We start from the raw sequence: 27,959 nt of genomic DNA, 5'->3' as shown, positions 1-27,959 counted from the left end.
AAGAGTACTGGAGTGGGGTGCCATTGCCTTCTCCGTAGTAAAGTAGAGACCACAGTAAAAGAGCAAAAGAATCTCAACTCTGAGTGTTCTTACCTTGTCTTGAAGATCTTGGACAAGCCCCCAAGATGATAACCTAGCAGTCAACGGTGACCGATGCCACTGGATTCATGGTGTCTAAGAAGAAGATATTACTCTGGGGCCAAAGACAGTCTCAGTCACTCAGAGCTTTGTGTATATTTTATTTAAAGTGAAGGTGACAGAAAAAGCTTCTGACACAGACATCAGAAGGGGCTCACTAATTTAAGTGGGGCCATATATACTTCTCAACTAGCCTCTGAGAATAGACAAAAAACATCTCAAGGATGTGAGCGTTTTGCCCAGACCCTTTCCTATAACATACATCCAAAGCTCAAAAAGAGGAATGTCCTTGAACCTGAGATACTGCTCCCTACAATGCCTACTTGTCTTAGGCAAAAGAATGTGAAAAAGAAAGCAAGCTTGCCTCCTCCTTAAAGGGGCTTTAGGCTTGGACTCTTTATCAACCTGCTGGGACAGGTAAGTATACAGTTAAACTCAGAAAACTCTAATGTTGTAATGGTGGTGAGTAAAGCATTTGTATAACATACCACTGATAACTCATATAAGTATATCACTTATAAATTCAGTATGAAGGTCAAAAGATAAAATATCAAAATAATGATAACTACAAAATGAAATAATGGAACCATGTTTGAAGAATTAGATGACAGTATGATACGAAGTCAACAAACAGAGAGACTCAATGAAGAGCTACAAATTATTTTTTTTTAAAGGAAACTAACATAAATTCTGGATTTGAAAACTAAAATAATTGAAATGAAAAATTGATAGGTTCAACAGCACATTTGAGATGCTAGCAGAAATAATCCATAAACTTGAAGATGAATTCATAGAAATCAATGTAAAAATAAAGAGAAAAAAATGTTGAGGGAAAATGATCTAAGGCATCCATTCATTACACCATCAAGTATGGAAGGAGAGAGACTCTCAGAAAGCAGGGAGAGAAAGGGGAGGGAGTAAAATTACTTGTAGACGGAATGGCTGACCGGCAGGTCAGAGCGAAAGGGAGGTGCAGCGCAGGGCTCTTAGGGCGCCGGGCGGCAGCAGCCTCCGTCTAAGGCCATAGCACCCTGAACGCGCCCTATCTCGTCAGATCTCGGAAGCTAAGCAGGGTCGGGCCTGGTTAGTACTTGGGTGGGAGACCGCCTGGGCATACCGGGTGCTGTAGGCTCTTTGCCTTCCCTCTCCTTTAGCCCCCGCCCCACGTCCCAACTCTTGGGCTCCCGCAGCCCCAGCCCCTCCTGGGGGTGGGTGGCCAGGGCACCGACTCCCGCTGCAGACCTGGGTTGCCTCCGCGCGGCCCGCGAGCCCCTCCGCATTTGGCTTCCAGGAAACCAGACGACCGTCCCGCGGGTCTCCGTCTGGGGCTCCCTTGGCGTGCCTCAGGCAATCCCGGGGGGCTGCACCAGCTCCAGCCCCAGCCCCAGCCCCAGCCCCAGCCCTACCCCCAGCCCCACCGCCCACCCCCCATCCTCGCAGGCGAACGCCCGAGCTCGCGCGCACCCGCGCGCGCACACACAGATATATGTGCACAGACGGTGCATGTATCTTGTTCAGTTATACTTTTGGTGGATATATGCCTGGGAGTGGGACTGCTGAATCATATGGTACTTCTAGTTTTAGTTCCTTCAGGAACCTCCATACTCTTTTCCATAGTGGCTCTACCAACTCACATTCCTACTAACGGTGGAGGCGAGTTCCCTTTTCTCCACATCCTCTCCAGCATTTGTTATCTACAGACTTTTCCATGAGGACCATTCTGACTAATGTGAAGTGGAACCTCGTTGTAGTTTGGAGTTGAGTCTGTCCAATCATGAGTGATGTGGAGCAAGATGACCTTTTTAAAATGCAGATGCAATTCTATCACCTCCCTGCTCCAACTGCTCTTGTATTTTCCCATCATAGTGAAGATATGACCAAATCCCTTCATTGCTTGGTCCCCACTTTCTTCTCTGATTTCTTTTCACTGGAATGCCCTCTGCACTCTTTTGGTTCCATCCCATAGGGCATTTTTCATTTCTTGAATGTACTAAGGTTCCCTTGTCACGTAGCCTTCCAAGATGCTATTTTACCTGCCTGAAATTCTTCCTGCATCTCAACCCTGGTTGACGTTGGTTCAACCTATGGATCTCAACTCAATTATTAGTCTGAAAAGCCTTCTCTGACACCCAGTTTTTGGTGAGGGAAGAGGCCCCTATAGAAGTTCTCAAAGTATCTGCCTGTTATTTATCATTAGATTAGTCTCAGTGAAAGAAGGAACTGTGTTTCTTCTTCTCTCAGCATTCTATTTCCAGAAACATATTGCATGCCTACTAGCTCATAGTAGGTGCTCAATATTTATTCAGTGTGTGAAAGACAGAAAAGTTCTGCGAAGCCTCAACTTTTCACTTGGCTCAGCACTTTGGATCTCTTTGTATCTTTGTCGATTCAGTTCTTTTCTTTCTTCTGTTGATGTGCACACTATATTCAAGGCACGATCTAAGGCATGAAGACATATCAATAAATATAGGTTCTTGCTTTCCAGGAACTCATACATCAGATTTCTATAATTCAGGGTTTTTTTTTAATTAATGCTCTAGAACAATGTGAACTTTTAGTATTATCCATTTTCATTTCAAAGAAAGATCATTTTACTTACATAGCAAAGGTGGAGACCTTCCAACTTTCAGTCCAATACTTATACCTTTACCATTTCAGGCAAGTCTTGTGGTTCCTTCTGGAGGTGTGCGGCTCTTCCAGAAATGTGAAGATCTTCCATAGTCCTCAGACTTTGGTGTGATTTGGAATCATCAAGAAAGTTTCCAGGTATAGGTTCCAGACCACCACCTCAAAGAGTCAGTAGCGAATGGAGTGGATTCCAGCAATATGCATTGTTAACCAGCATCACTGGTGATTCTGTTGCTACAGACTCAATGCAGTGGGCAGGGCCTGGACTGCCCACTGGGTCTGATGTGGAATGGAAAGAAGGGCTTACCCCCTCCACTGTTTCTAGCCCTGTGACTAGAAACGGTCCCCAAACAAAAATCAGACAAACAAGATTATCCCAGATCGTAGTCCATGAGATGAAGGAACTAAGCAGCTGGTTGAGATGGAGCCAAGGGGAAAGGTTGCTCTTTTTTTCTCCACCTCTACTCCTTTCTTCCTTGATGCCTTAGTGATTCATCGTGGAGATTTGAAATAAAGTTCACAAGAGTCATATTTGTTGAATAAAGATTTTGCATTGAACCAACTCTAAAAAATGAAGAAAGTTTCACCTGCCACATGTTTCTTTTAAAAAGTCAATTGCTTTTCAACTCTGGGGTTTCTCCATTGCCTTGTTCAAGTAGCCTTAATCGTAAAAATAAAATAAAACTAAATAAAGATTCAAATATACCAACAAAGGAAAGCTTCCGTTTCTTAAATCATCTTTCCACTTAGTAGAACACTAGCTCTTTTCTTTGTATTTTGACTAGGCAATTAGTTGTATTGTGGCTCAGATGGGAAGGCATCCACCTGCAGGAGACTCAGGTTTGATCCCTGGGTCGGGAAGATCCCCTGGAGAAAGAAATGGCAAACCACTCCAGTATTCTTGACTGGGAAATGCCACGGACAGAGGAGCCTGACTGGCCACAGTCCATGGGTAGCATAAAAGTTGGGCACAACTGAGCAACTAAGAACAGAAGTATTTCCAAGGACCACATTCAAGAGATTTGGAACTCTTGCTTGACTCCCTCATGTTGACCATGTTGACTAGGCAGCAGATAGCAGCTGATTCATCTGTACAATTAACAAAGAATGTGTCATTCTGTTCTATACTTTTCTGTACTGTAGGAAGAGACTGTACAGAGCAGATGTCTGGACTTGTACAGGACTTTTGGTCCTTTAGAGGATTACAGTTGCACCATCAATGCTTGCCAGAGGTGGCAGGAAGGCGGCCCTGAAAGTTTGAGTCCAGACATGTCCAGTGTTTTAGGATATATCAGATGAGTAAGAATGCATTTACCCTTCACTATGTCTCCATAGAAAGTTGCTTTGGGTTTGGAGGTACACACACACACACACACACACACACACACACACCCTGCCGCCGAGACAGGTCAAGAGCTAGAAACCACAGGTAAGGGAGACGGAGAAAGAGGGAGAGAGAGACAGCAAGAGGACACGCAAGCTTCCCAACCCCCGGCCTCCACACCCTCCCCCCTCCACTCTGGGTATCCACCCGGCCCCAAGTCGACCCGACCTCACCCTCACCCACCGACACACTCACACACACTCTCACACACTCACCCTCTGGCCTGGGGGTGGGGGCTGGGTCTCGCCTTAGGTAGCCAGGCCAAAGGGGACCTTTGAGACCTCGGCTTCAAGGAAGTCTTGGGGTCCCCACGGGTGACCGCCAGCCCCAGGGCACCGCGTCCAGCCGGGCCCGGCCCAAAGCTGACGCCCCCTCCCTTGGGGAAGCTGCTTCTTCCGCGTGGCCTTCCTCTGAGGTGCGTCACGGGCTGTGCCAGTGTGTCTGTCTCAGATCCGATGCCATCCTCTCTCCCCTGTCTCCTGTTTGCTGTCTCTCTGTCGCTCGCTCTGTGTCTCCCTCTGTCTCTGCCTCCGTGTGTGTGTGTGTGTGTGTGTGCGCGCACGCGCACGCGTCTGTCTGTCTGTCTATCTGTATCTCCCTCTCACAGTCCTGGAGTCTATCTCTGAACTTTCATCTCTTTCTGCCTCTGTCTCTCCTGACACCCGGCGGCCCGTCCGTTCCTCTGGCCCCGGCCTCTCACAGGTGCTATGGCTCTGGCTGATGAGGTTGCGACGGCGGGCTGTCGACTGTCTGTGTGTCTGTCCGTGTGCCTGCCTGTCGCTCGTCTGCTCTCGCAGGAAGGTTGTGTGCTTGTCCGGCGGCGTGGGGGAAAGGTGGGGGCCTCAGTAGGGCGAAGGGGCGGGGCTGAGGCGCTCGGGTGGACCGCGCCTCCGTGGCTCCCGGTGGGTTTGGGCACCGGGCAGGTGTCGGGCAGGATGGGCGCTCAGGGCCCTGGCTGGGCTGCGCCTAGGCCCACAGGAGGCTCAGAGGCCCGAGGGCCGCGGGGGTCGGGCGGCGGCAGGGCCGAAAGCCAGACACCTCCGGGCCGCGTGGCCCTGGGCAGCGAACGGGATCGAGGGAGGCCCGGCTCGCCGAGCGCGGCCGGGCCTGGAGAGGCCCGGGGTGGAGGGCGCCAAGACCTCCGCGCCCCTCAGCCCACCCCCCAGGCCCCGTGCGCACGCACGCCTGGCATGCCGCTGGGGGTCCCGGAAGCCCTCCGGGCTGCCGAACCTGGCCAGGCGTTTGCTGGCCGCGGGGTGGCAGTGTTCGGGGGCGTGGCGGCATTGGCCGGCGGAGTCTGGTCGCGGGTCGTTCGGCTCAAGTACAGCGCGCGCCCCCATGGTGAGGTGCGGCCTGCTGGCCCGACCGGCAGGTCAGAGCGAAAGGGAGGCACAGCGCAGGGCTCTTAGGGCGCCCGGCGGCAGCCGCCTCCTTCTACGGCCATACCACCCTGAACGCGCCTGATCTCATCTGATCTCGAGGGCTCACATTTGATGGTGGTCTTGTCATCTCCTACCTCTTTCTCGTAAAGCTGGCAGCTGAGGGAATGAGGTAAGTGTAAAATTGAATAACAATAGACTGTGTGGAATCTGTGAATGTGGAGCTCTGTGAATCCGTAGGTCTAAGGAGAGACTGGCAGCTGCCGACGTGGAGTATCTGTCCCCATGACCGCGTTTACGTCATCAAATGTGCCATTGACCGCCCTCCCCCACCCCGGGTGGCAGGGACCCCCACGTGGCAGCCCCCAGGCTCGCTCTCTCTGGCTCATCCACCCTCTAGAAGTTTCCCCAGACCCTCAGTAGGAGTGGGCACTGCTGCGGGTGTGCGTTGTGTGTCCTCGTGCCCCATGTGACGTTGCACGACTAACCGCACTCTGTGTTTGCACCCTTCCTCCCGCGCTCATGGGACCAGGCAGCGTGGCGGGAATGCAGGGGCTGGATTCTGCTACAGTCAGGACTTGCTCCTGATGTGCTTCGGGGTGAGTACAGGCCGGCCTGGTCCTGCGGGGGCACGGAGCCCACGCCCCAGGGAGTGGAGGGTCAGTGGGTCTCTGGAGGTTAGCCTGGGAGAACCCTCACAGCAGAGAACGTGACCTTGGCGCCCCACTGCCGCCGGAGTGGTCAGAGCATGGCCAAGGCCCCTCGCATAGGGACGCATGGGTATCCCTCCCACAGCGGCAGTGCTGCCGGCCACGCCCTGCGTGCACGTTCTCGGAGGGAACAGGGCCCAGAGCGTCAGGGTTCACGAGGCTGCCCTGCCCTGGGCCTCTCCGTACGGAGGCCAGCGTTTCACACGGAGGTGCACCGGCATCTGGGGCTCGGCTGCTGCTAAGGGGCCACCCTCCCTTGCAGGTGCTGCTCTGGGTGGGCCTCTGGTGGGTCTGGCCCTGGGGCCCAGCCCTGCTCGAGCAACTCTGAGGGCAGGAGGCTGTCTGCTCTGTCCTGTTCACATCTCAGCTAGAAAGCTGGATTGGGCTTTTGAGGTTTTTTTACCAGCAGCTTTTAGCTATATGTCAGAATAAAGTCAGCCACAGAGTTCTCTCCTTGATCTGCTTGGCCCTCCATGTTTCTCTGAATTCTCAAAGCAGCTGAAGCCCCAAATGGGGTGGGGGGTGGGGGTGTCAGGAGGGGCAGGGGCTGGGGCACCAGCTGCCAACCCAGGACTGACTTTTCTGTGTGTGTGTTTCCAGTTTACCTGCACGAATTCTCCAGATGTTTATACAGCATCCAGTATACAACAAAGACTACATTTTGAACTCGATGGAATCTTTACTCTGTTAATACTTGTTACATGGACCCGAAGATATTACAGGGTTTTTAATTAGTGAAAAATTCATGAATACCATAGAGAAAATATTTTAGAATTTAATGTTTCTGATATTTATGTAAACTTATGACTTCATTTATATAATTCCTTCCTTTTTCTTGTATATTCAGGCTATGAATATCCTTTCAGATCAATTTCATGTTCTGATACCTGATTTCAGTCTTTCAAATGAATGTACTGTAGTGCTTGTCTGTATAAATCCTATGAACAAACACAGGGCTTTTGTAAATGATGCATTTATTGTAATTATTCTTGTTTAATTTTTCAATGTTAAACCATGAGAGAAGGGGTTTTCCTGCGATTGTAAAATCATCATGACACGGTGTGCTTTATTATCCTTCCAGAATGTAACCAAGCTCTCCAACAATCACTCTGAAATAAGCAAACTTAATTTCAACCAATTGTTGTTGGATGTTAACGACTGGCCTAAACTGTACTTTTTCTAGCAAGAAATGCTTTTTGTCCACAGCGTGAAGTGATTTAAAAGTACTGGGTGTTAAATGTGAGCTTCTAATGAAATTTGGGCTGAAAGGATGCCTAGAAGAAGACTGAAAATCTCTCCTGTAACCCAGTCTCTGTGGACCCGGATCCCTCCTCTCCGGTGAGACTCTTTGGGGACCAATCGCGATGCCCTGCACCCGCTGCAGAGCCATCGAGCTGGACAGTGAAGGTGCCACTTCCCAGACAGACAGGGTAGTGTAGCTCTGACAAAGGCCTTATTTTTATGGAAATCATCTTTTTACATGATTGTAAACATGTTTAAAGAATGGACCTAGGCGTACATTTTTAGATTGTGATGACATAGCCATTCTGGATTGTATAAGTAGCAAATGTAATTTTTACTTTTTCAGCGGCACATTAAAAAAGCCAGCAAGAGATGCGTTCAGGTCACAGTGTGATATTTATTATGCAGCTGGTATCTTGGTAGACAGAGACAGCATGTTTCTTTACATGTGGGTTCCGCCTTTAATTTACTTGTACAATTCATTGTTATCATTCTATTTTCCTATTAATCTTTTGTGAACTTCCCGAATATGTGACAAAGTATGTACAGTCTACTTTTGAACTATTTTTATCACAGTATTATTTATTGCTTTCTTTCAATAAAGTACTGAAGCAAAATTTCCCAGGGCCAATAAAGAGTGCCGAGGGTAAGCTGTACTCTCACTGAGAACAGACCAGAGCTGGTAATGGGAGCCCGTGTCATCACACGGACATTCTGTTAAGAGAAACGGACGGATGCAATGGAAAGGCCAGAAGGCGGAAGCATAGGTGTCCCTAGAGGACGACCGACAGTGTGTTCATGCCCTTGGCTCCGGAGACAAGAGGCTCCATCACTTCAGCATCTGCGGGGACAGGGCCCCTCTGCTGCTGAGGTGTGGGCAGCGGGCCGAGGGTGGGAACAAAGTTCAGGTGTCGAGGCTCGCCATCGGTCACAGGGTGGGGTGTCCGAGGGCAACCTTGACGGGGACCCAAATGATGCACCCTAGTCCAGCATCAGGTCCTCCCCCAGCATCAGACCCTAGTCCAGCATCAGACCCCAGTCCAGCGTCACGGCCCTAGGCCAGCATCAGGCCCTCCCCGACCCTCAAACCCTCCCCCCACCTCCGACCCTTCCCCAGTATCAGGCCCCCCACCTCCAGTATGAGGTGTGGCAGCCCTACTTGTCTGATACTCCTGAGCACACTCAGGCAGCCCCAGAGCAGCAGGACAATAGCTCTGGCAGGAGGTGCATCTTTAGGAATCACCTGCGGAGCAGCAGCAGCTGGGCTTTGTTTCAGGTCAAGGAGAGACAAAGAAAAGGCACTTGTGCAGGAGGCAGTGGAGGCTGTGGGCACGTTCCCCCAGCTCTGCTTCCTCCCCGTAGGGGCTTTGCTCTCCTGCTCTCTCACAGGCCCCAGGGTGGTGTCCTTCCAGATTCACGGTCTCCTTGATATCTCAAGCCCAAGTCCTGAGTTGCGTCCCAGTCCGGTGTGGCAGAGGGCTGGGAACACCCAAGCTCAAGGGCTGAAAGGATTCCAGGGGGACAGCCGGGCCCCAGCAAGTGGCAGGGCAGGGGATGAGGGTGGCCGCCTACAGAGGGCCCCGGAGCAGCACTGGAAGGAGAGCAGTGATGCCTTAGCTCACTCGGGGACGCTGCCCGGCCTGGCACTCAGAGATGTTACTGCCAGCAGCTCTGGGGATACAGGAAGCCTGGTGAGTGACACCACGCCACCCAGGCCGTGTGGTGGGCACTGCTGACCATGGCCTCGGTTTTCATTCTGGTTCCAACTGTCCCTCCAAGGGCTGACGGGCTCCTCTTCCGAACGGCACAGACATTTTCTTTCTGTGGGTGAACGCATCCCTTGTTTCTGTTGGCGCTGTTGTCGCTCATCGTGTGTTTTCCTCTTTACAACCTGTGCTTGCTGCTCTTCCAGTTTAACTTAGGAGCAGCCCTTATTTTCTGCATTTCTAGTTGTCAGCATTCACTGGGGCTTTCCAGGTGGCGCTAGGGGTAAAGATCCTGCCTGCCAATGCAATAGATAATGAGAGATGTGGGTTCGATCCCTGGGTTGAGAAGATGCCCTGGAAGAGAGCATGGCAACCCACTCCAGTCTTCTTGCCTGGAGAATCCCATGGACAGAGGAGCTAGTGGGCTACAGTTCCTGGGGTCGCAGAGTCAGACACGACTGAAACAGGTTAGCACACACTCAGGTTTTAGTTCAGTCGCTCAGTTGTGTCCGACTCTTGTCACTCCTTGGATTGCAGCACTCCAGGCTTTCCTGTCCTTCACTATCTCCTGGAGTTTGCTCCAACTCATGTCCATTGAATCATCATGCCATAGAGCCATCTCATTCCTGTTTCATCCACGAGAGAGGTGGCTGGGGCTCGGCAAAGTGTCTGGTCCCACTGGGTGGGTGTGAACCTGCCCTAACCGCTCCCTAACCACGTGACTGTCACTGTGTCCTCTGTAAATCGGGAGGGGGCAGCACCTGCTTGGTAAGGGGCACACACAGCATCTGGTACATAATCAATGCACCATCCATCTCAGCATTGTATTTACTACTAATAGGGATAGCATTTAATAATCTGCTCCTTTTTCTCTCTTGTCACTTAACTGTGCTCCAGACCACATCTGCTTTACTTACCCCTGTAAATCCCACACCCAGCACAAACGAGACTCAACACATTTGTGGCTGAAGAGGCAGGAACATACGCTGTCCTCAAGGAGAGGAAGCTGAGTGATATGGGGGCCTGATGATAACCCTGTGTGATGAGGGGACCCCAGGAGGACCTGTGTGGCTGTCGGGTGGGGTGGGGGGCATGGGCAGAACCCCTGATGAGCTCCTGGGGATGGGGAAGGTGGCAGGAAGGAGGGCGGGCTGTTCCTTGTGGGGTGTCCACAGATTGTACCTCACCCCTCACTGAGGAGCACTTAGGCCGTTTCCAAACACATGTCACTGTTAGGATGAAACAATCATCGCCCAGCTCCTACTCAATCAATTTCGTAGAATATGTTTCTAGCACTGGAGTACAATCATCTGCTTTATTCCTTCCATGCTCCGTTCATCCACCCATCCAGCCAGCCATCTGTTCATCCATCCACCACTCACTAATCAATCCATCCATCCAACCATCCACTCATTAACTCAGCCGATCATCTCAGACCCATTGAGAAGACAGACGCCTCCTCCACTCCTGCTCCCAGGAGGACCCCCAGCGTGATTGACAGGAGCCTCGTGGGGACGACAGGGGAGACACAGAAGGGAGATGCCTGCAGGCCCTCCTCCCTCTGAACGGTGAAGCACCCACCTGGTCCTAACGCCTCCTTGCTGGGGTGTTCAGGCCGGCCCTTTTCCTTCTTGCGAAACAAGCGGCTGATGGAGGACTTGATGCCCTTCTTCTTTGGGGCTTTGTGCAGCGAGCCCTGGCTGCTGGTGCTGCTGCTGGGGTTATTCCCGGGGCTGTCCTGAGAGCCTGTGGAGCTTCGGGGAGAGAAAACGACCTTTAACTGGCACCCTTGTGCAAACACACACCCCTCCACAAGAGCTACTGATAGAAACGGGCACCCAGCAACACCCGCGCCTCAACCTCGCAGCTGACAGTTGGAGTCTCCTTCACCAACCACACTCCACACGAGCAATGCAGGCTCCCGGCGTCAGACAACCGCACCGGGAAGCTGAGATTCTCTGCCTCGAGCTCTCCCGCGAGGAGGGCTTGACTCCAGGCCAGCTGGTGCAGAGGGCGCTCTGACCCTCCCTTAGGGTCGCTGCTCGGCAGGTGATGATGCTCCAGGAGAAGACGAGCTCCCCTGCTCTGGGTAGGTCCCCCCGCCTCCCACAGGGTAACCGTCCCCGGCCGTGGCAGGAGAGCGACGGTCACCGTGCAGGGCTGCTGGTCAGGTGACCACACGTGCCCCCCATCGAGTGCTGCCTGGCTCAGGACGGGAGCTCAGCAAGTAGTGGTCTGAATGAGGACAGTGTCAGTCACAGGAGGGGACAGGGTCTCCTGAGAGGAGACCCCTGCAGAAAAGGGAGGGACCCTCAAGAGCGAACCCGAGAGGCACGGGGCCGTCACTGTCAGGAACGTGCCCCAGGCCGGGCAGACCTCTACCAAGAGCAGGAAGAAAGCTCCCACAGGAGTCAATCTGTAGAGATGGACGTTTTCTAAAATCACTGAGGTCACTGAGCTCTTCTTCCCCAGCACCTGAAGTTCACCACTAAACACAGGCACCGAACTCAGTGGTATTCCTTTAAAATCATCCTTGCAACTCTTTCAAGACAAGAGGCGCAGTGCCGGGGACCAGCCCCGGCTGATCCAGGGTATTCGAAGGAGAGACGGCGTAGGCGAAGATCAGGAAACAATTGCTTGATTAAACGTTAATTAAGGATATAAAGAGTAATAGAATGAGGATAGCTCAGTAGGAAAATTCAGTGGAGAAAAGAGGCTGAGATAAGGATAGCTCAGTGAGGAAATTCAGTGGAGAAAAGAGGCTGAATAATTCAGCCAGAAGGTAAGAGAAAGAACGACATGGTGAGACCAAGTTTCGGTGAACAAGGCCCGCACTTTATTTTTCAAAGTAGTTTTTATACCTTAAGTTATGCACAGAGGATAATGGGGGAAGGGGTAGAGTCTGCAGCAAACCAGGCTTTCTTCCTGCAAACTTATCATATGCAAAAGCTTAGGTGATTTGCATCATCTTCTGGCCCGGAGGCCTGTTAACATTTTAAGACCTTTTCTTCAGAAAACTTATTTTTCTCTAAAGGTGATTGGTCAGGAGCCACCCTCCAAAAGCATTAGATAAAGTTGCATTCCTACAGAGCAAAGGTGTGGTGGGCTACAACAAGAAAAAGAATTAACTCAAGGGTCCCAGGTTACAAACATTAAAGCTACTATTTACACCAATTATATTAATCAATACACTGCCAGGGACACAGCAGGTAAGGGATATGGAGACTTAGCAGCAAACATTGGCCCCACAAGTGAAAATCCCTTCACCAATACAATTTCTAATCAATCTTTTAACTACTCAAAAGAATCTGTGTTTAGACAGTTTAGAACATCTCCTGCCTCTCACAGTTGGGAGGCTCTGAACAATCACATGTGGCCAGAAAAACCTATTCAGGCAGGCTAGAGGATTTCCAAAGGCGTTTGTAGGTTAAACACTGTCACACCCAGGAATTATTAACTGGAGCTGTAAGCTAACTTTTTTCAGAGAGGTAGTAGGGGACAGCCCCCCGTAAAGTCAGAGGTGTAGGTGAAAGCACAAAGCAGAAAGTAGGCAGACTCTGGTTTTGGGGGTAGATTGCTCGAGAATTTCCAGGGAGACTCCTGAGGCTTGATCCCGCCTTTGCGTATGCCAAGCCTCCTTCCTCATGACCTTTGCCAGAGGCGGAGCTCGCTCCCCACATCTCCCCCTTTTTTATTTCTTAAAACAGCCAGAGGCAGCTCAGTCGCGAGCTTTTGAATGTTCTGCCGAAGAATCCTGACAATACAAGGAAGAATGATTATGAGAAGCAAAATTAGAACTAAAGATATTAGACAGAATGTTTTTTCCAGAAGTAAAGTTAGAGAAGGTGTGAAATAAGTCATTAGCTGCTCCAGCGGTGGTAAAATCCAGTCGGCAGTGTTCCAGGGCTTGTATTTGATTATGAACTTTCCCTAAGTCCAGGCCAATGTCAGAGCTGTTGCAAACACCTGAGATATGTTTTTTGATTTTTTCCCATTCATAATCTGTCTCGTTTACCTTTAAAGATGTCATGCATATCCACCGGTAATCAGCGTGGCAAGACAGAGCCATTTTCACTTTTAAAGCCTGTAACTCAGTCCCAGTATGCATTATTGCCTCTTCTAAGGCATCTACTCTCATCTCCAATTTTCTATCTATAATTTCCTGTGTTGCTAGACTTAAAGAGACATTTTTAGACATAGTATCAACATATTGGGCAGTATGCACTTGTTGAGTCAATGATATTGCTGCCACAGTAACAGAAGCAATTGCTGCTATTAAAGCTGATATTCCTAAAATAAGTAAGGCCCACAAATCGTCGTGATCACATTAAATCTTGTAGTTGTTGTAACACAGCAAGACTATAGTTAACATATCAATAAGTGGTTACATCATAAGATAAGGTGGACGTTGTAACACTACAAAGGAGCAAACATTATATTGAGGGTTTAAACAAGATGAGAGCGTGCATTGTTCACAAGTCACTACATTGGGTCCACCAGTGAAAGTCACATGTACATTAAGTTTTCCAGAATCATTGGTAAAGAGAAGAACATAAGGAGAGGGTAGACAAGCCAAAACAGAATAAGTAGAATTATTTTTCTGGTTGGAGTTCGCGCTGCAGCAGCCCCATCGGTCGTGCCAGGATCTCAATGTTTATCTTGCCTCCCCTTCTGGCGGGCTTCTCTTTTGTGATCGAAGCAATGGGGGAACTGGATGTCTGGGGGTCTGCAACATGGAGAATCAACCTGTCTTGGATCTAAATTGGAGAATCTGCATCCTGTGGAAAAATACAAGCACATCCTCGACCGCTAGTTAATAATGGGTCAGGACCCTTCCATTGTCCTGAGAGGAGGTCCTTCCATTTGACTAATGGTTTTGCATTTAATTGCTCCAGGCATCAATGACGAAGCATTGCAGTAGTTCCAGCCAGATCAGTATTTAGAATATTTATTACGAAAAGAGCATGTTGCAAGATTTGATGGGGAGAACTATACTTAAACTCCCCTTCTTTTAGTTTTTGAATTTGGATTTTTAATGTTTGATGCGCTCTTTCAACAATGGCCTGTCCCTGGGGATTATAAGAGATGCCTGTATTATGTTTAATTTGAAACTTTATACAAAATTCCTGAAAAGACTTAGACGCAGGAGCATTGTCAGTTTTCAGAGCTTTTAGCAGGCTCAAATATGAAAAACAAGTAAAGAGATGTTGTATTACATCTTTAACTGCCTCTCCGGTACGAGCAGTTGCAATAATAAAATGAGAAAAGGTATCTACAGTTACATGAACAAAGGACAGTTTTCCAAATGAAGAGATATGAGTTACATCCATTTGCCAGAGTACGTTAGGTTTGAGACCGCGAGGATTAACTCCCATAGGTAGACTATTATAAACAGTGGGGCAATATAAGCAAGAACGCACAATTTCTCGAGCAGTCTTTCTGGGAATTTGGAATTGATATCTTAAAGCAGTAGCGTATTGATGAAGTGAGTGAGAGGCTCTGGCCTCCTCAATCACAGTAGCCATGTATTTCTGGTTAACAAGTTAGCCAAATCATTAAAGGCATTTTAAGGGCCGGGCAATCTGGAATGAGCCCAAATATGTCCAATGAAAAATATTTTATTTGTTTTCCAAATTTGTTGCTGTAATTTAGTTAACAAATGAAATATGGTAGTTTTATTTTCAGACAAAACCCGCAGTTTCAGTGTGTGGAAACAACCTGACAATATACTGAGAATCAGAATAAAGATTAAATTCCTCATCTGCAAACATAGGAAAAGCCTCTATGACTGTTGTTATTTCAGCGCTTTGAGCTGAAGTTTCCTGTGTTTCTAAAACCTTTTGGTGATTTTTAGTAACTATGGAGGCTTTACCATTTGCTGACCCATCAGTAAAAACTATTTGAGCATTTGGAATAGGAGATTGTTTACATCTGACAGAAAAAATAACTGGATGTCTGGATATAAAATTCAGCAAAACATGCGAGGGTAAATGATGCAAAAATTTTGACCAAAATAGTTTCCTATAGCAATCTGCCAATTTTCAAACATTAGAAGAGCATCAAGTTGTTCCTTATTATATGGAATTACAATTTCTGATGGCTCTTTACCAAATAATTTAATGCTCCACTTTTTTCCTTTAATATCAAAGTAGCTATCAATCCCGGATAAGAAGCCACTACCTTTTTAGTTTGAGCGGGAAGATGGACCCACTCTAGGGGGCCGTTTTGCTATAAAACCAATTTTTTGTCTGGCCACCCCAATTACACCTATGGGGGTTTTATGGCAAAGGAATTGTCGAGCAGTTGTCAATTTAATTTTTAAAATTTTTAAAAATTTACATTTTAACAACATAAATTTAGAGATATGTTAATTTAGGTCTAATGTTTAGTTTAGGTCTCTATAAATTTAAATAATAAATGTATAACCTCCTTATCTCATTTTGATATACAGATATACCTAAATGCAAAATGTATTTATATATGGCAACAAGTATAAACTTATTGACATACAATATATATAAATCAATATACTTGAATTAATCTTATAATATATTAATTCATATATATTACAGCAATACAACACGCACACAGCCAATACCAACCAACACAAACCAATGTACTGTAATAATACATGTCACACATATATAATATAATTATACAGCATACAGAACATATATCACAGCACATCAATCCATACCAATTAATATCAGCCACATACATTATATTACTGCAATATACATTTAATTATACAGTATATATATAATACATATATTGATTTATATACAAATTAAGTAAGTACAGATCTATAAATAGAATTAGGCATACCTTTATTATGTTTTATTTATACCCATACCTAATTAGGCAAACTGTAGTTAGGCAAATATATTTATATTACGTATTTATAGCAGTATATAAAGTATTGTTAATTGTACCACCTGTTGATAACTAAGAAATTGAGAAAACCCTTCTCTGAGTATCTCCTATTTGAGACAGCACGTCCCTCCCCCATAGGGTAAAGGGGAGCATAGGAACTACGTAGGGTTGGAAAGTTCCACAGGTATCCTCAAACTGCCAATCTAACATTTTTGAACTTTTAACTACTGTGGGGGCTTGAGGGCAAATGAAACAAAATTTGACCCCTGAAATCTATCAGGGCAACTTGACAATCATCACTATTTTGTAAAAGACTTGCAGTTGATCCTTATTGAGTGAAATTATTATATTTGCTACTTCTTTTCTAAAAAGTTCCACACTTCTTTTTTCCTCCTTTTATAATTAATTGTGCCACCAAGCTGGGATAAGATAAAACTATTTTTCTTGGGGTCACTGGTAGATGGAACCAATGGGCCTTTTTGTCACAAGCACCCTGTAGGTGTATGTTTTGTTGGAAGAATAATTTAATCTCATTTTTTGGTAATATTAATCCTAATTAACTGATCATTTAAAGTCTCATACACTTCAACAAGAGCTAACTCTGTCTCATTAGTCAACTTTCTCTTAGAACTGGAATTAGGATTAATTTTTAAGCAATCAAATAAAGGCTTTAAATCTGCAGTAGTCAGTTTTAAATGAGGGCGTATCCAATTAATGTCCCCTAATAATTTTTGGAAATCATTTAAAGTTAGTAAACAATTTCTCCACAGCTTCAAAGGGGCATTATCAGTTTTTTAAAACTTTTGGCCAACCTAAATATGAGAAGCAAGTAAAGAGGTGTTGCACAACATCTTTATAGTCTTCTCCAGTTATCGTTTTGTAACCTAAATCTGATCTATAGCTTTTTAGATGACAAGCAACCATCTAATCTTTGCTTGAATACTTCCAACAACAGGAAACTCACTACTCTTCAAGGTTTTAAACTCTCCCTCACCTTTTTCTCTACAGCATTCCCACCCCGCATACCAGTTTCTCTAATCTCAACTCATTTTTAGTAGTATGTGTTGGCCAGGAGCTGGGTCAGTCTTTCCCAGCAATGTTAAGAGACGTCTGTTCCTGTGTCTAATAGCCCTGACATTTTATTTTCTTGAATTAAAAGATCTTTTAAAGGCCTTGGAGCTGTACTTTCCTGCACCCAAAAGGCTAGATCACTAGATCTAAATGCTCTGTGGCTCTTAGCCTAAGAAGTCAAGTTTTTTCCTGTCTGATACTAAGGTAAAAGCAAAAACTGTGTTATTCTTTGACCTTTATTAATTTGCACAGTTTTGGTAGGCAGCGAGATCAAAACTTTAATTTCTCCAATATAATCAGAATCTACTACACCATACACCACCCAAATTCCTTGAAAAGAAAGCGAGCTACACCCTAGCACAAGTCCTACAATGACCTCAGGCAGGGGGCCAGCCACTCCCATTGGAATTGGAGCAACCGGAATATCAGGGTTAATATTGTTACTAAATCCCTTTACCGTTCGCTTTTTTCTTAGCCTGGGTGAGACGCCCCTGAGGGGGTTTTCTCCAAAGAGCGCTGCATAATGTGCACGCAGTCTGTTTTAAAATCTCCACTGTTCAAAAAACTTTTTATCTTCCTCAGGCTTAGGCAACACTTTGAGAGGCTTTGGGGGCAAAGTGGGGAACTTTTGGGCCCTGGAAGGCGCAAACGGAGGCGGCAGCAATGGCCTTAAATCAGAAAGTGGTGGATACGTTGTTTTTTTTTGTTTTTTTTTTTTTTTAAGGTTTGCGCAGGGTGGGTGGGAGCTCGCCAGGGCACCTGGTCACAGCGTCTCTTACAGTCTGTCTCTCTCTTCCTCTCTTCCTGCTTTTCTCTCCCCCTTCCTTTTTCGCTACCCTTCTCTTTCCTTTGTTTCTTTCCCTTTACCCTCTTCTCTTCCCTAATCTTTTTTTTTTTTCTCCCTATCTTTTTCTCTGTTATCTACTTTTTTAACTTCCTTTCTCTATCTTGCTGCGTTCCCTGATTCCTTCCTTCTCCGTTCCTCTCCTTTTCACTCTTTAGCTCTTTCTCTATCTTTACATCTTTCTCTATTTTCTTTTTTTCTTTTTCACTTTTTTTTTCTTTTTATTTTTTTCTATTTTTATTTATTATTATTATTTTGTTGTTGTTGTTTGGGTGAGGCCCCCCTGAGGGGGTTTTCTGCAAGGAGCAGGCTCTGTATATTGTGTATTTTTTAAAAGCTCCTTTGTTTAAAAGAAATCTTTTTTATCTTTTTCAGCTTTAGGCAATGCTCTGGGAGACTTTGGATGTAAACTGGGGAATTTTTAGGCCCTGGGAAGTGCAAGCGGAGGTGGAGTAGTCACCTTAAATCAGAAATTGTTGGATAAATTTTTAAAGGTTTGTGTAGAGGGGGAGGGGGCTCGCCAGGGCGCCCGGCCGCAGCGTCCTGTAAGCCCTCTCCTTCCTCCGGAGGTAGAGCACAGTCTCCCTCCTTTTCTTCGTAAAATATGCAGAAGGTGGAGACCCACTACCATCCACCGCTATAGCCTCTCCCATAGACTATCCCACAGCCTCATGACGAGGGTCCAGAACATTTTTAATCATATTTATAGGATACGTTTTTAGTTGTTTTTTACCTTCACCCAAGTATCTAAATTAACAGTAGCTTCTTTAACAGTTTCAAGATTACTTGTATAAAGAGTTGCCATTCTTAGTTTCGTGTTACCCATGTCAGAAAATTAAGTATAATAGAAGATAAAGCTTTTAGCTTTTAAAAGATCAGGCTTTTCTTTGGCCTTTTAACTCTAGAAACCGTTTTCTCTCTCTAAGTCTAACTCTTTTAACACTTTCAACACTTCCCACTCCTCTCGCCCTGTCTATCCTACAGGGGGGTCCGCGGCACCCTTGAGTGGGGTCCTAGCCGTCCCGAACACTGGAAGAACAATAGGGCTGGTGACCCAGATTGTTCCGGGGGAGGAACAGTAGGCTGATGGCCCAAATTGTTCCAAGGGAGGAGCAGTAGGGCTGGTCACCCAAACTGCTCCGTGGGGGAACAAGAGGGCTGGTGACCCAGTTGTTCCGAGAACGGGGAGCAATAGGGCTGATGGCTCTGATTGCTTTGGGGAGCTTACCTTCGAAAATCCCTGTCTCGGTCGCCACCTGCCGGGGACCAGCCCCGGCTGATCCAGGGTATTCGAAGGAGAGACGGCGTAGGCGAAGATCAGGAAACAATTGCTTGATTAAACGTTAATTAAGGATATAAAGAGTAATAGAATGAGGATAGCTCAGTAGGAAAATTCAGTGGAGAAAAGAGGCTGAGATAAGGATAGCTCAGTGAGGAAATTCAGTGGAGAAAAGAGGCTGAATAATTCAGCCAGAAGGTAAGAGAAAGAACGACATGGTGAGACCAAGTTTCGGTGAACAAGGCCCGCACTTTATTTTTCAAAGTAGTTTTTATACCTTAAGTTATGCACAGAGGATAATGGGGGAAGGGGTAGAGTCTTGCAGCAAACCAGGCTTTCTTCCTGCAAACTTATCATATGCAAAAGCTTAGGTGATTTGCATCATCTTCTGGCCCGGAGGCCTGTTAACATTTTAAGACCTTTTCTTCAGAAAACTTATTTTTCTCTAAAGGTGATTGGTCAGGAGCCACCCTCCAAAAGCATTAGATAAAGTTGCATTCCTACAGAGCAAAGGTGTGGTGGGCTACAACAAGAAAAAGAATTAACTCAAGGGTCCCAGGTTACAAACATTAAAGCTACTATTTACACCAATTATATTAATCAATACACTGCCAGGGACACAGCAGGTAAGGGATATGGAGACTTAGCAGCAAACATTGGCCCCACAAGTGAAAATCCCTTCACCAATACAATTTCTAATCAATCTTTTAACTACTCAAAAGAATCTGTGTTTAGACAGTTTAGAACATCTCCTGCCTCTCACAGTTGGGAGGCTCTGAACAATCACATGTGGCCAGAAAAACCTATTCAGGCAGGCTAGAGGATTTCCAAAGGCGTTTGTAGGTTAAACACTGTCACACCCAGGAATTATTAACTGGAGCTGTAAGCTAACTTTTTTCAGAGAGGTAGTGGGGGACAGCCCCCCGTAAAGTCAGAGGTGTAGGTGAAAGCACAAAGCAGAAAGTAGGCAGACTCTGGTTTTGGGGGTAGATTGCTCGAGAATTTCCAGGGAGACTCCTGAGGCTTGATCCCGCCTTTGCGTATGCCAAGCCTCCTTCCTCATGACCTTTGCCAGAGGCGGAGCTCGCTCCCACAGCGCAGGGCTCCTGAAACTGACGATGCACACACAGGTCGCTTACTTGTGGGCGTCCCTGAGGTCCTCATGGGTGGCTGTGCGCAGCGCCCCCGTGTGCAGGCGGCCCAGCTGAAGGGACCGCGGCCAGGCGAGGGTCGAGGTTTCACATTTGATGGAGGTCTTGTCATCTCCTACCTCTTCCCGTATAGCTGGCAGCTGAGGGAGTGAGGTAAGTGTCAAATTGGCTAACAATAGACTGTTCTGAAAAAGGCAATCACACAGGCTTTACATTATAACCAGAAACTTATTTGAAGATCTATTAGCTATGCTTTCCCCCAAGTACAAAAAAACCCTTGTTATAGCTTAATGCCATCTTAAAGGACTGTCTTGTTCAAAAAATGCGGGGCTATGGGGCAGTGAGAGCATCTGACTGAGTGCAGAGACCCCGGACGGGAGCCTCCCTGCAGCCGGCCTCGGCCCTCCCTGGAATCCAGCGACCAGATGGCCCTGCGGGGCAGGACAGCAGAGCGATGCTGGCACCATGAATCCTGCACGGCATGAACTGCCCTGATGAAAGGACTGTGCTCATCACCAGATGCTGCTCAGAAGCACCACAGCTAGAGTACAAAACCTCTCAGCAAAGCCGTCCAGACCTTTCTGTTTGAAGGAGAAAAAGACACAGCTTGTGCCACCATCCAAGATCATTTGTAGTGATGATGCAGGTTACTGGAAGCCATGACAACAACAGAAACACAGAAAAGGTACCTAACCCCTCCACGCGAACACCATGTGCCTGGATCGTATTTCTCGGTAACATACAGACTGGGGACTACCCACTGAAGTACTTACACGCAGTTCGAGTGTCATTCGCTCACAGTGGATTCCATAAGGCGCCCCCAGGTCTTCACTAAGAGATGATCTTGTATCACCCTAGAGCGGTGGGAGGTTCAAAAGGGAGGAGATATATGGGTACCTATGGCTGATTCCTGTTGAGGTTTGACAGAAAAGAAAATTCTGTAAAGCAATTACCTTTCAATTAAAAAATAAACTAATTAAAAAAAAAGAAGAAGAAGATGATCTCTCTTGGACTCCCAGCGTTTCCGCTGGTCCTGGGTGTGAGGAAAGGAAAGACAGTGTGGGAACAGATTAACCCTGCAGGGTCCAAACAGGTCTCACTGATACATTTCGGTGTGTGGTTAAACCAGGGGAGGTTTTAGGAAACATGCATGGCATGTATTGTTATAAACAATGAGTGTGTTGTTTTGACCAACTAACCTGTGCCTCTTTGGTGGGATTCTGTAAGGAATACTGATCCCGTGCAGCCCCACAGGAGCTTGGTGACAACAAAGTAACTTAGTGCAAAATACAGCTGAACTCATTTAAGAGCAGCTGGATAAACTGGGCTCCCTCCCCTGAGCTCTAACAAGAACCCTCAGACAACAGAAGGCTACAAAGGCTAGAAATTTTCCACATGGAACTGAACAGGGATCAATCTCAAAGTCAAGTAAAAATAAGCATTTATAAAAATCAGAAAACAACAACGAACAGAGCAGGGAAGTGACACACCTGGGTTGACTATGGACTCAGTGGAGACAAACACCTGCCTCAGAGTCAGGGCCCAGGCCAGCCCCTTCCCCCGGGCCTCCTCCTGAGGAAGGCCTCTGGGTCTGGGCCTGGCTGCCCTCCCCCAGGATGGGAGCTGCCCCACTGGTGCCACATGTGGCTAGGAAGGGCAGTGCCGTGTCCTCGCTGAACAGGAGGGCAAAGCAGGCCACAGAGCAGGCGAGCGGCACACCCAGGTCACCAACCCCAGGGGGACAGCGCTGCTCTGCTGTGCTCAGCAGAAGGGCTCCTGTGCACTGAGCTGCCTGAACTGGAGCACGGCCACCCCAGTCCTGCGGGAAGGCCCAGGAGTGCTCGGTCAGCGGGCTGGGAGCAGGAGAGGGACAAGGAAGGCCAGCCCTTGGGGCACTGGACTCCAACAACAGGGGCTCATCCAAGTGACCCGAGGGGAGAGGCAGAGAGCTCCCTCCTGATGCTCCCTCCATCAGGGATGCCGTGATGGACACGAGAGCCTCTAGAGGAAAGCGGGCTGGACAGCACCATGGTTAAGTGTCCAGGCTCTGATCAGACCAGTCCGCACCACGCTGCTGGGTGTGAGAGCCTGGGCAGGGTGCCCGGCCTCGCTAAGCCTCAGTGTCTATGTCTGCTGAATGGGGATAGCAGCAGCCTGGACCTCACCTGGGGATGAGATGACAGACTCGGAAAGCACATGCCCGGCACACAGAGTCTCCTGCACACTGCTACCCACCATCATTAAATTGGCTTCCCGCAAATCTAACATCTATGGCTCTGATTCAGTCATTTCTTTTTTTTTTTTTCTCTCTTCTTTTTTGTGCCCCCCTGGCCGACGGCGGAGATGGAGGCCTAGAGAGAAGAACAGAGAAGAGAGGGGGAAGGGAGGATGGATGGCTGTGTGCCTCAGTCATTTCTTACATGAAAACACTAAGCAGAAATTCCATGGTGGTCCAAAGGTTAAGACTTGGCACTTTCACTGCCGGCACACTGGTCTGATCCCTGCTTGGAGAACTAAGATCCCATAAGCTGTGCAGCATGGCCAAAAACATAAGTATAGAAATTTTTTAAAATAAGAAATAATACTTGGCAAAACTAATACAATTATGTAAAGTTTAAAAATAAAATAAAATTGGAAGAAAAGAAATAATACTATGTCTATTATAAACAAGCATGAGATGATCAGAAGGCAAACAAGTGGGAGAAAGGCAAACTGTTACAATTGTCCCAACGAATGACCTATTTCCAACAGAACCATCAGCACATTTTAAGTGGTGGGTGAGTTTCATCACTTCCATTAAAACGTCAATTATTCACCAGGACATAACTACACAGTGTTCATTCACGTTAAACGATAAGGACTCTTCAATACTTCACAGAGAAACAAAGGCCTGCTAAATTACTAAATAGTTTACCTTTCGATGCTGCTTCCTTAAATCACTAGGCTGATAGATGCATGCAAAGAAATGAAGAGAAACCAGATTCATTGCGACTTTGAAGCTAAAACTTCAAGAATCCGTAGAGGCAAATACAGTAAAGCAAAAATGATGGCAAACATGTAAGTGACATGAAGATTTAGAGAACATGTGACTGGAAACAGAACATTTTTTTTTGACCACAGAAGTTAAATAAGCTATTCAAGATTTACTTAGAGAAACACTATAAATTATTACTCAGGAAGATACCATTCTATTACAACATCATGATTTATTAAAGCATAGCATTCTGTACAACAAAGGGCCTTAACAGGTGTCTATTCTCAGCCAAATCTCTCTAAAAGTTAGTTTCTCTTAATCAAAAACATGTTATACTTTAAATTATTAATTTAACTGATGAGGAAGTTACCATAATATCTATTTTAACACTGAACAAATCTAACCACCTATTGGACATTAATGTAAAATCCTGACACAGAATTTGATTTAAAACTTCTCACAATAAATTCATTAAAGCAAGTTCCCTGTGAAAATATGTAAGAATGAAAGCTAGCATAATAGCAGGTGCAGTTTTTACATTTTATTAACAATAGAAGATACTTTTTTAACGAGTCTAATAGAGACATTAACTGTGCAAAAGCTGATGAGATTTACAGTCTTAAATACAAGCACCAACATAGAAAGGATATTGTGTCAGTTCAGTTCAGTTGCTCAGTTGTGTCCGACTCTTTGTGACCCCATGAATCGCAGCATGCCAGGACCCTCTGTCCATCACCAACTCTTGGAGTTCACCCAAACTCATGTCCACTGAGTTGGTGATGCCATCCAGCCATTCATCCTCTGTCGTCCCCTTCTCCTCCTTCCCCCAATTCCTCCCAGCCTGAGAGTCTTTTCCAATGCGTCAACTCTTCACTTGAGGTGGCCAAAGTGCTGGAGTTTCAGCTTTAGCATCAGTCCTTCCAATGAACACCCAGGACTGATCTCCTTTAGAATGGACTGGTTGCATCTCCTTGCAGTCCAAGGGACTCACTCTCAAGAGTCTTCTCCAACACCACAGCTCAAAAGCATCAATTCTGTGATGCTCAGCTTTCTTCACAGTCCAACTTTCATATCCATACATGACAACTGGAAAAACCATAGCCTTGACTAGATGGACCTTTGGTGGCAAAGTAATGTCTCTGCTTTTGAATACGCTATCTATGTTGGTCGTAACTTTGCTTCCAAGGAGTAAGCGCCTTTTAATTTCATGGCTGCAGTCACCATCTGCAGTGATTTTGGAGCCCCAAAAAATAAAGTCTGACACTGTTTCCCCATCTATTTCCTATGAAGTGATGGGACCAGATACCATGATCTTAGTTTTCTGAATGGTGAGCTTTAAGCCAACTTTTTCACTCTCCTCTTTCACTTTCATCAAGAGGCTTTCTAGTTCCTCTCACTTTCTGCCTTAAGGGTGATGTCATCTGCATATCTAAAAGTCCATTAATTCTACACTTAAGAGGATCATTTCTTTATGTAAGCACAATCTCATTTATGAATTACACATGATATGTAGTTTAGGATCCATCTACATATATTATGCTTATAACTGTGTGCTGCTGCTGCTAAGTTGCTTCAGTCGTGTCCGACTCTGTGGGACACCATGGACTTCAGCATACCAGGTTCCTCCGTCCATGGGATTTTCCAGGCAAGAGTACTGGAGTGGGTTGCCATTGCCTTCTCCTGTAACTGCATAGTGATACACCAATTCAACTTACTGCTATGGGGGAAAAACACCATTTAATGAGACATGAAGACAAAGCACAAACCCAACTAAGGGGACACACGCTGTGGACCACAGCACGGCTATGACCAGAGCAAGTGAGGGGACGGGGGAGGAGAGATGGATGGGTAAACTACAGCCTCGGGGGCTGGTGGGGGATCTGGATTCATGACGAATAAGCAGACAACAGGATGAGGGAGGGAATCAAAACCAGTGATGAAAGCAGACACACTGTCAGAGAACTCCAACAGCAAGGAAAACATACAGAATTGTTCTTTTCCAAATATTTGGAAAGAAATCAAGCATGAATCCGCAGAGAAATCATCAAAGAATTTTAAATATCAACTAATTAGCCAATGATGCAAATTATAAAAACAGTGTCAAAAGACCACAAAGTGGACTAGTTACCACTTCACAGGCCGCTAAAATGATTCACGGTTAATTTAATTACAAGCTGACTAACAATGCAGCTAACATGAAATGGGTGGTAACAGAAAAAAGAGACAATACAAGTCCAGTTACAAAGCAGAATCTTGTACACATGATTTCACGGGGTAAACAGCAATACACTCACAACACCTAAGCTAAACACGCAAGAAAGCTGGAACATGTGCTTTAGAGCCGCACACTCTGTCACCAAAAGCCCTAGGTCGTCATCCCAGTTTTAGACTCGGAAAAGTGAGGCAGCCCGACGTCTTCCCTGGGGCCCTGGGGCCCTGGGCTTTTAACCTGGTTTCATACACAGAGCTGGACTGAGCGCATGGCCAGGTCCATCAACAAGCAGACCAGTGTAGATTCTTGGTTTTGTTCCCACCGCATGCCCTGCACCCTGCAGCCAGGCATCCCCAATGGAGAATGTGCTGTACGGCTTTCCCATGCCATGAGAGCTCCCTATGGTTACTTTCATGAAGCTGTCTGCTCCCTGAGAACAGAAACTTCCCTGCAGCTGCTGTGCCCAGCACAGGCCAGGTGCAACGTTACAGAGGCAGGCTCTGGCTGAGTTCATGATGACGTGCTAAGTTGGTGGTCCAAATATCAAGACTAATTTGTCACTGTGCCATTGTGGAATGATTAAAGACTAGGCAGTTTAAAAACTTTTAGACCTCTGAGCGTAGCAAATGTACCTGATTTTCTTCTGGGTATAAAGAGAAAAAACAAAAAACAAACAAAAAACAGCGTGCTGGGGGAGGGATGCGGCAGGGAGGAGGCAGACACATACCAGAGTCATGATGCCCAGCTGGTCTCCCTCCTGCGCCAGGCTGTGCTGCCTCCTTCTGGGCTTGGGCAGGGGCGGGCAGGAGTCAGCATGCGAGGAGGTGGAAAGCAGGTTGAGGGAGCTCACTGATTTAAAACGACGGAGGCTGCCTAAGCTCCCCCTGCCCTCCCTGCTCTCAGTCTCCTCGGCCCGCTGCTCCGTGTTCTCCTTCTCTTCTTCGATCAACCTAAAATAGAATAAAATACATCACCTGCCTTTGTCAGCAGAGGGACCTGTCTGGACAATAAATTTGGGCTGGCATTCTGTGTCATGATTAGCAAATTCCAGAAACAGTTGCTCAATGAACATCTCAGCCAAAAGGTTCTACGTTTCCTCTTTTGAATATTCTCAAACTTAGAATAACTTAGCATTGAGTCTTCCAAACTGGCCCTGATCATTCATGCTTGATTTCACTTATTTACTCTAACATTCTGAAGGGGCCCTGGTGGCAATTCTCTTTCCTGTGAAGAGATACCTCAAGTTTACAACCCTTACCTCCCCTGCTCTCAGGGCAGACATGCACGTCAGTGCCTCAAGTCTTTTCCACTGGGAATCAGGAACTCTGTATAATCAAAACAGCAATTCACAAACAAGCTGCAGTTTCTAAACACAAGTCTCCAGACCAGATGAAGTGCTGAGTTGATCTTTTTTTTTTTTTTTTTTTAAGGTTGTATATATACAAATGCATCACTTTATGAAGTTCTCCACCAGCTTTGTGTGAGTTTCTGGATTCATGTCAATGTGCTGCATTAACCTAGAATTCACAGTTTCTGCTCTTCTCCCCTAATGTGTGGTGGATGTTTTTATATAGCAGTTTAAATACACGATTATGCAAATAAAATGATTTTCAGATTAAAATACAAGATTCTTACAGAAAGTAAACTCTCCAGCTTCACTTCTACTCATACATCTGGAAAGTTTTTCACTGTTGATAACAAGTTGATGGACAGAATTGACCATTTACATCAAGTCAACTTGTCGCATAAGGAAAAATCACTTTTACCTGAAAACTTGCTGTAAAAATAAAAATATTAATCTATAACCATTCCATACTTCCTGCAGGGACACGGAAAGACCATCTTTCTGAGCTCATCTGTGCTCAAACACGGCCCACAAAGCTGTCTGTCTTGGCGTCAAATGGGCAGGTGACACCACCTGCGTTTGCTGGTTGTCCCGTACACCCCCTGCCTTTCCCCCGGAGCATCCCGCTCGGCCTACAGGAACGGGCACCTCGGCCTGGGCTGACGTGGCAAGAACAGTCTGAGCAGCAGCTCTGCCTGGTCCTGTGCAGGGTCACCGGCCTGCGGCCACTCTGAATGTGGACTCGGGACACGGGCATAGATGTGTGGGTGTGGCACCAGGCAGGCCTCGGGGCTCCCAGCCACCTGGCTGCACCCAGACCCAAGGCCCCCTGCTCACCACGAGGCAGGCCTTTTGATTCTATCCTGTTTTGAAAATTGTTATAACTGCCAAGACGGTGTCTAAAGAAAACATCTTAAATATACTGATGAGATGAGAAAAACTCAAACACATGTCCTTGGACCACTGTCTTACAACAAGCCAATCTTCACACTGTATTAAGTTAAAAAGGAAAATGCAGATCTG

General features: G+C 46.6%; 2 protein-coding genes and 1 pseudogene across 19 annotated transcripts in view; 2 read left to right on the top strand and 1 right to left on the bottom strand.

The window, feature by feature from the left end:
- Window positions 1-1,151: 1,151 nt before the first annotated feature.
- On the top strand, window positions 1,152-1,270 carry LOC112443882 (uncharacterized; annotated as a pseudogene).
- A 1,576-nt stretch (window positions 1,271-2,846) lies between these two features.
- Window positions 2,847-7,857, top strand: LOC112443721 (S-antigen protein-like). 2 transcript variants are annotated; one of them, XR_003032133.2, is made up of 3 exons: window positions 2,847-5,701; window positions 6,062-6,128; window positions 6,840-7,857. XR_003032133.2 is itself a non-coding variant. In XM_024983865.2 (2 exons), exon 1 carries the CDS (start codon window positions 4,858-4,860, stop codon window positions 5,557-5,559), a length of 702 nt encoding a protein of 233 aa, XP_024839633.1. In that variant the 5' UTR covers window positions 2,847-4,857; the 3' UTR covers window positions 5,560-6,128; window positions 6,840-7,857. The 2 variants fall into 2 exon arrangements, 1 of the variants encoding a protein (XP_024839633.1); XM_024983865.2 differs by having other exon boundaries at window positions 2,847-6,128.
- Window positions 4,738-27,959, bottom strand: part of LOC101906171 (liprin-alpha-1-like) — a 40,738-nt gene continuing 17,516 nt past the window's right edge. For 7 of the 17 annotated variants that reach the window (XM_059880484.1, XM_059880490.1, XM_059880495.1 and 4 more), the window contains 5 exons: window positions 26,319-26,541; window positions 21,179-21,259; window positions 20,394-20,590; window positions 10,769-10,941; window positions 7,859-9,483 (listed from right to left, as the gene is read on the bottom strand). In XM_059880484.1, coding sequence (XP_059736467.1) covers window positions 9,428-9,483; window positions 10,769-10,941; window positions 20,394-20,590; window positions 21,179-21,259; window positions 26,319-26,541 — 730 coding nt within the window. In that variant the 3' untranslated portion in view covers window positions 7,859-9,427. Of the gene's footprint in view, window positions 7,349-7,858; window positions 9,484-10,768; window positions 10,942-19,483; window positions 19,778-20,393; window positions 20,591-21,178; window positions 21,316-26,318; window positions 26,542-27,959 lie in introns of those variants that run through there. The other 10 variants (XM_059880486.1, XM_059880493.1, XM_059880487.1 and 7 more) reach the window with 5 other exon arrangements.

This window comes from Bos taurus, chromosome 23, assembly GCF_002263795.3.
Source record: "Bos taurus isolate L1 Dominette 01449 registration number 42190680 breed Hereford chromosome 23, ARS-UCD2.0, whole genome shotgun sequence".
In the NCBI taxonomy this organism is placed as follows: domain Eukaryota; kingdom Metazoa; phylum Chordata; class Mammalia; order Artiodactyla; family Bovidae; genus Bos; species Bos taurus.
This window is presented reverse-complemented; position numbering and strand designations above follow the sequence as displayed.

Coding starts and splice junctions, on each gene's coding strand:
- LOC112443721 (XM_024983865.2), top strand. CDS start 4,858: ATGGCTCTGGCTGATGAGGTTGCGACGGCGGGCTGTCGACTGTCTGTG.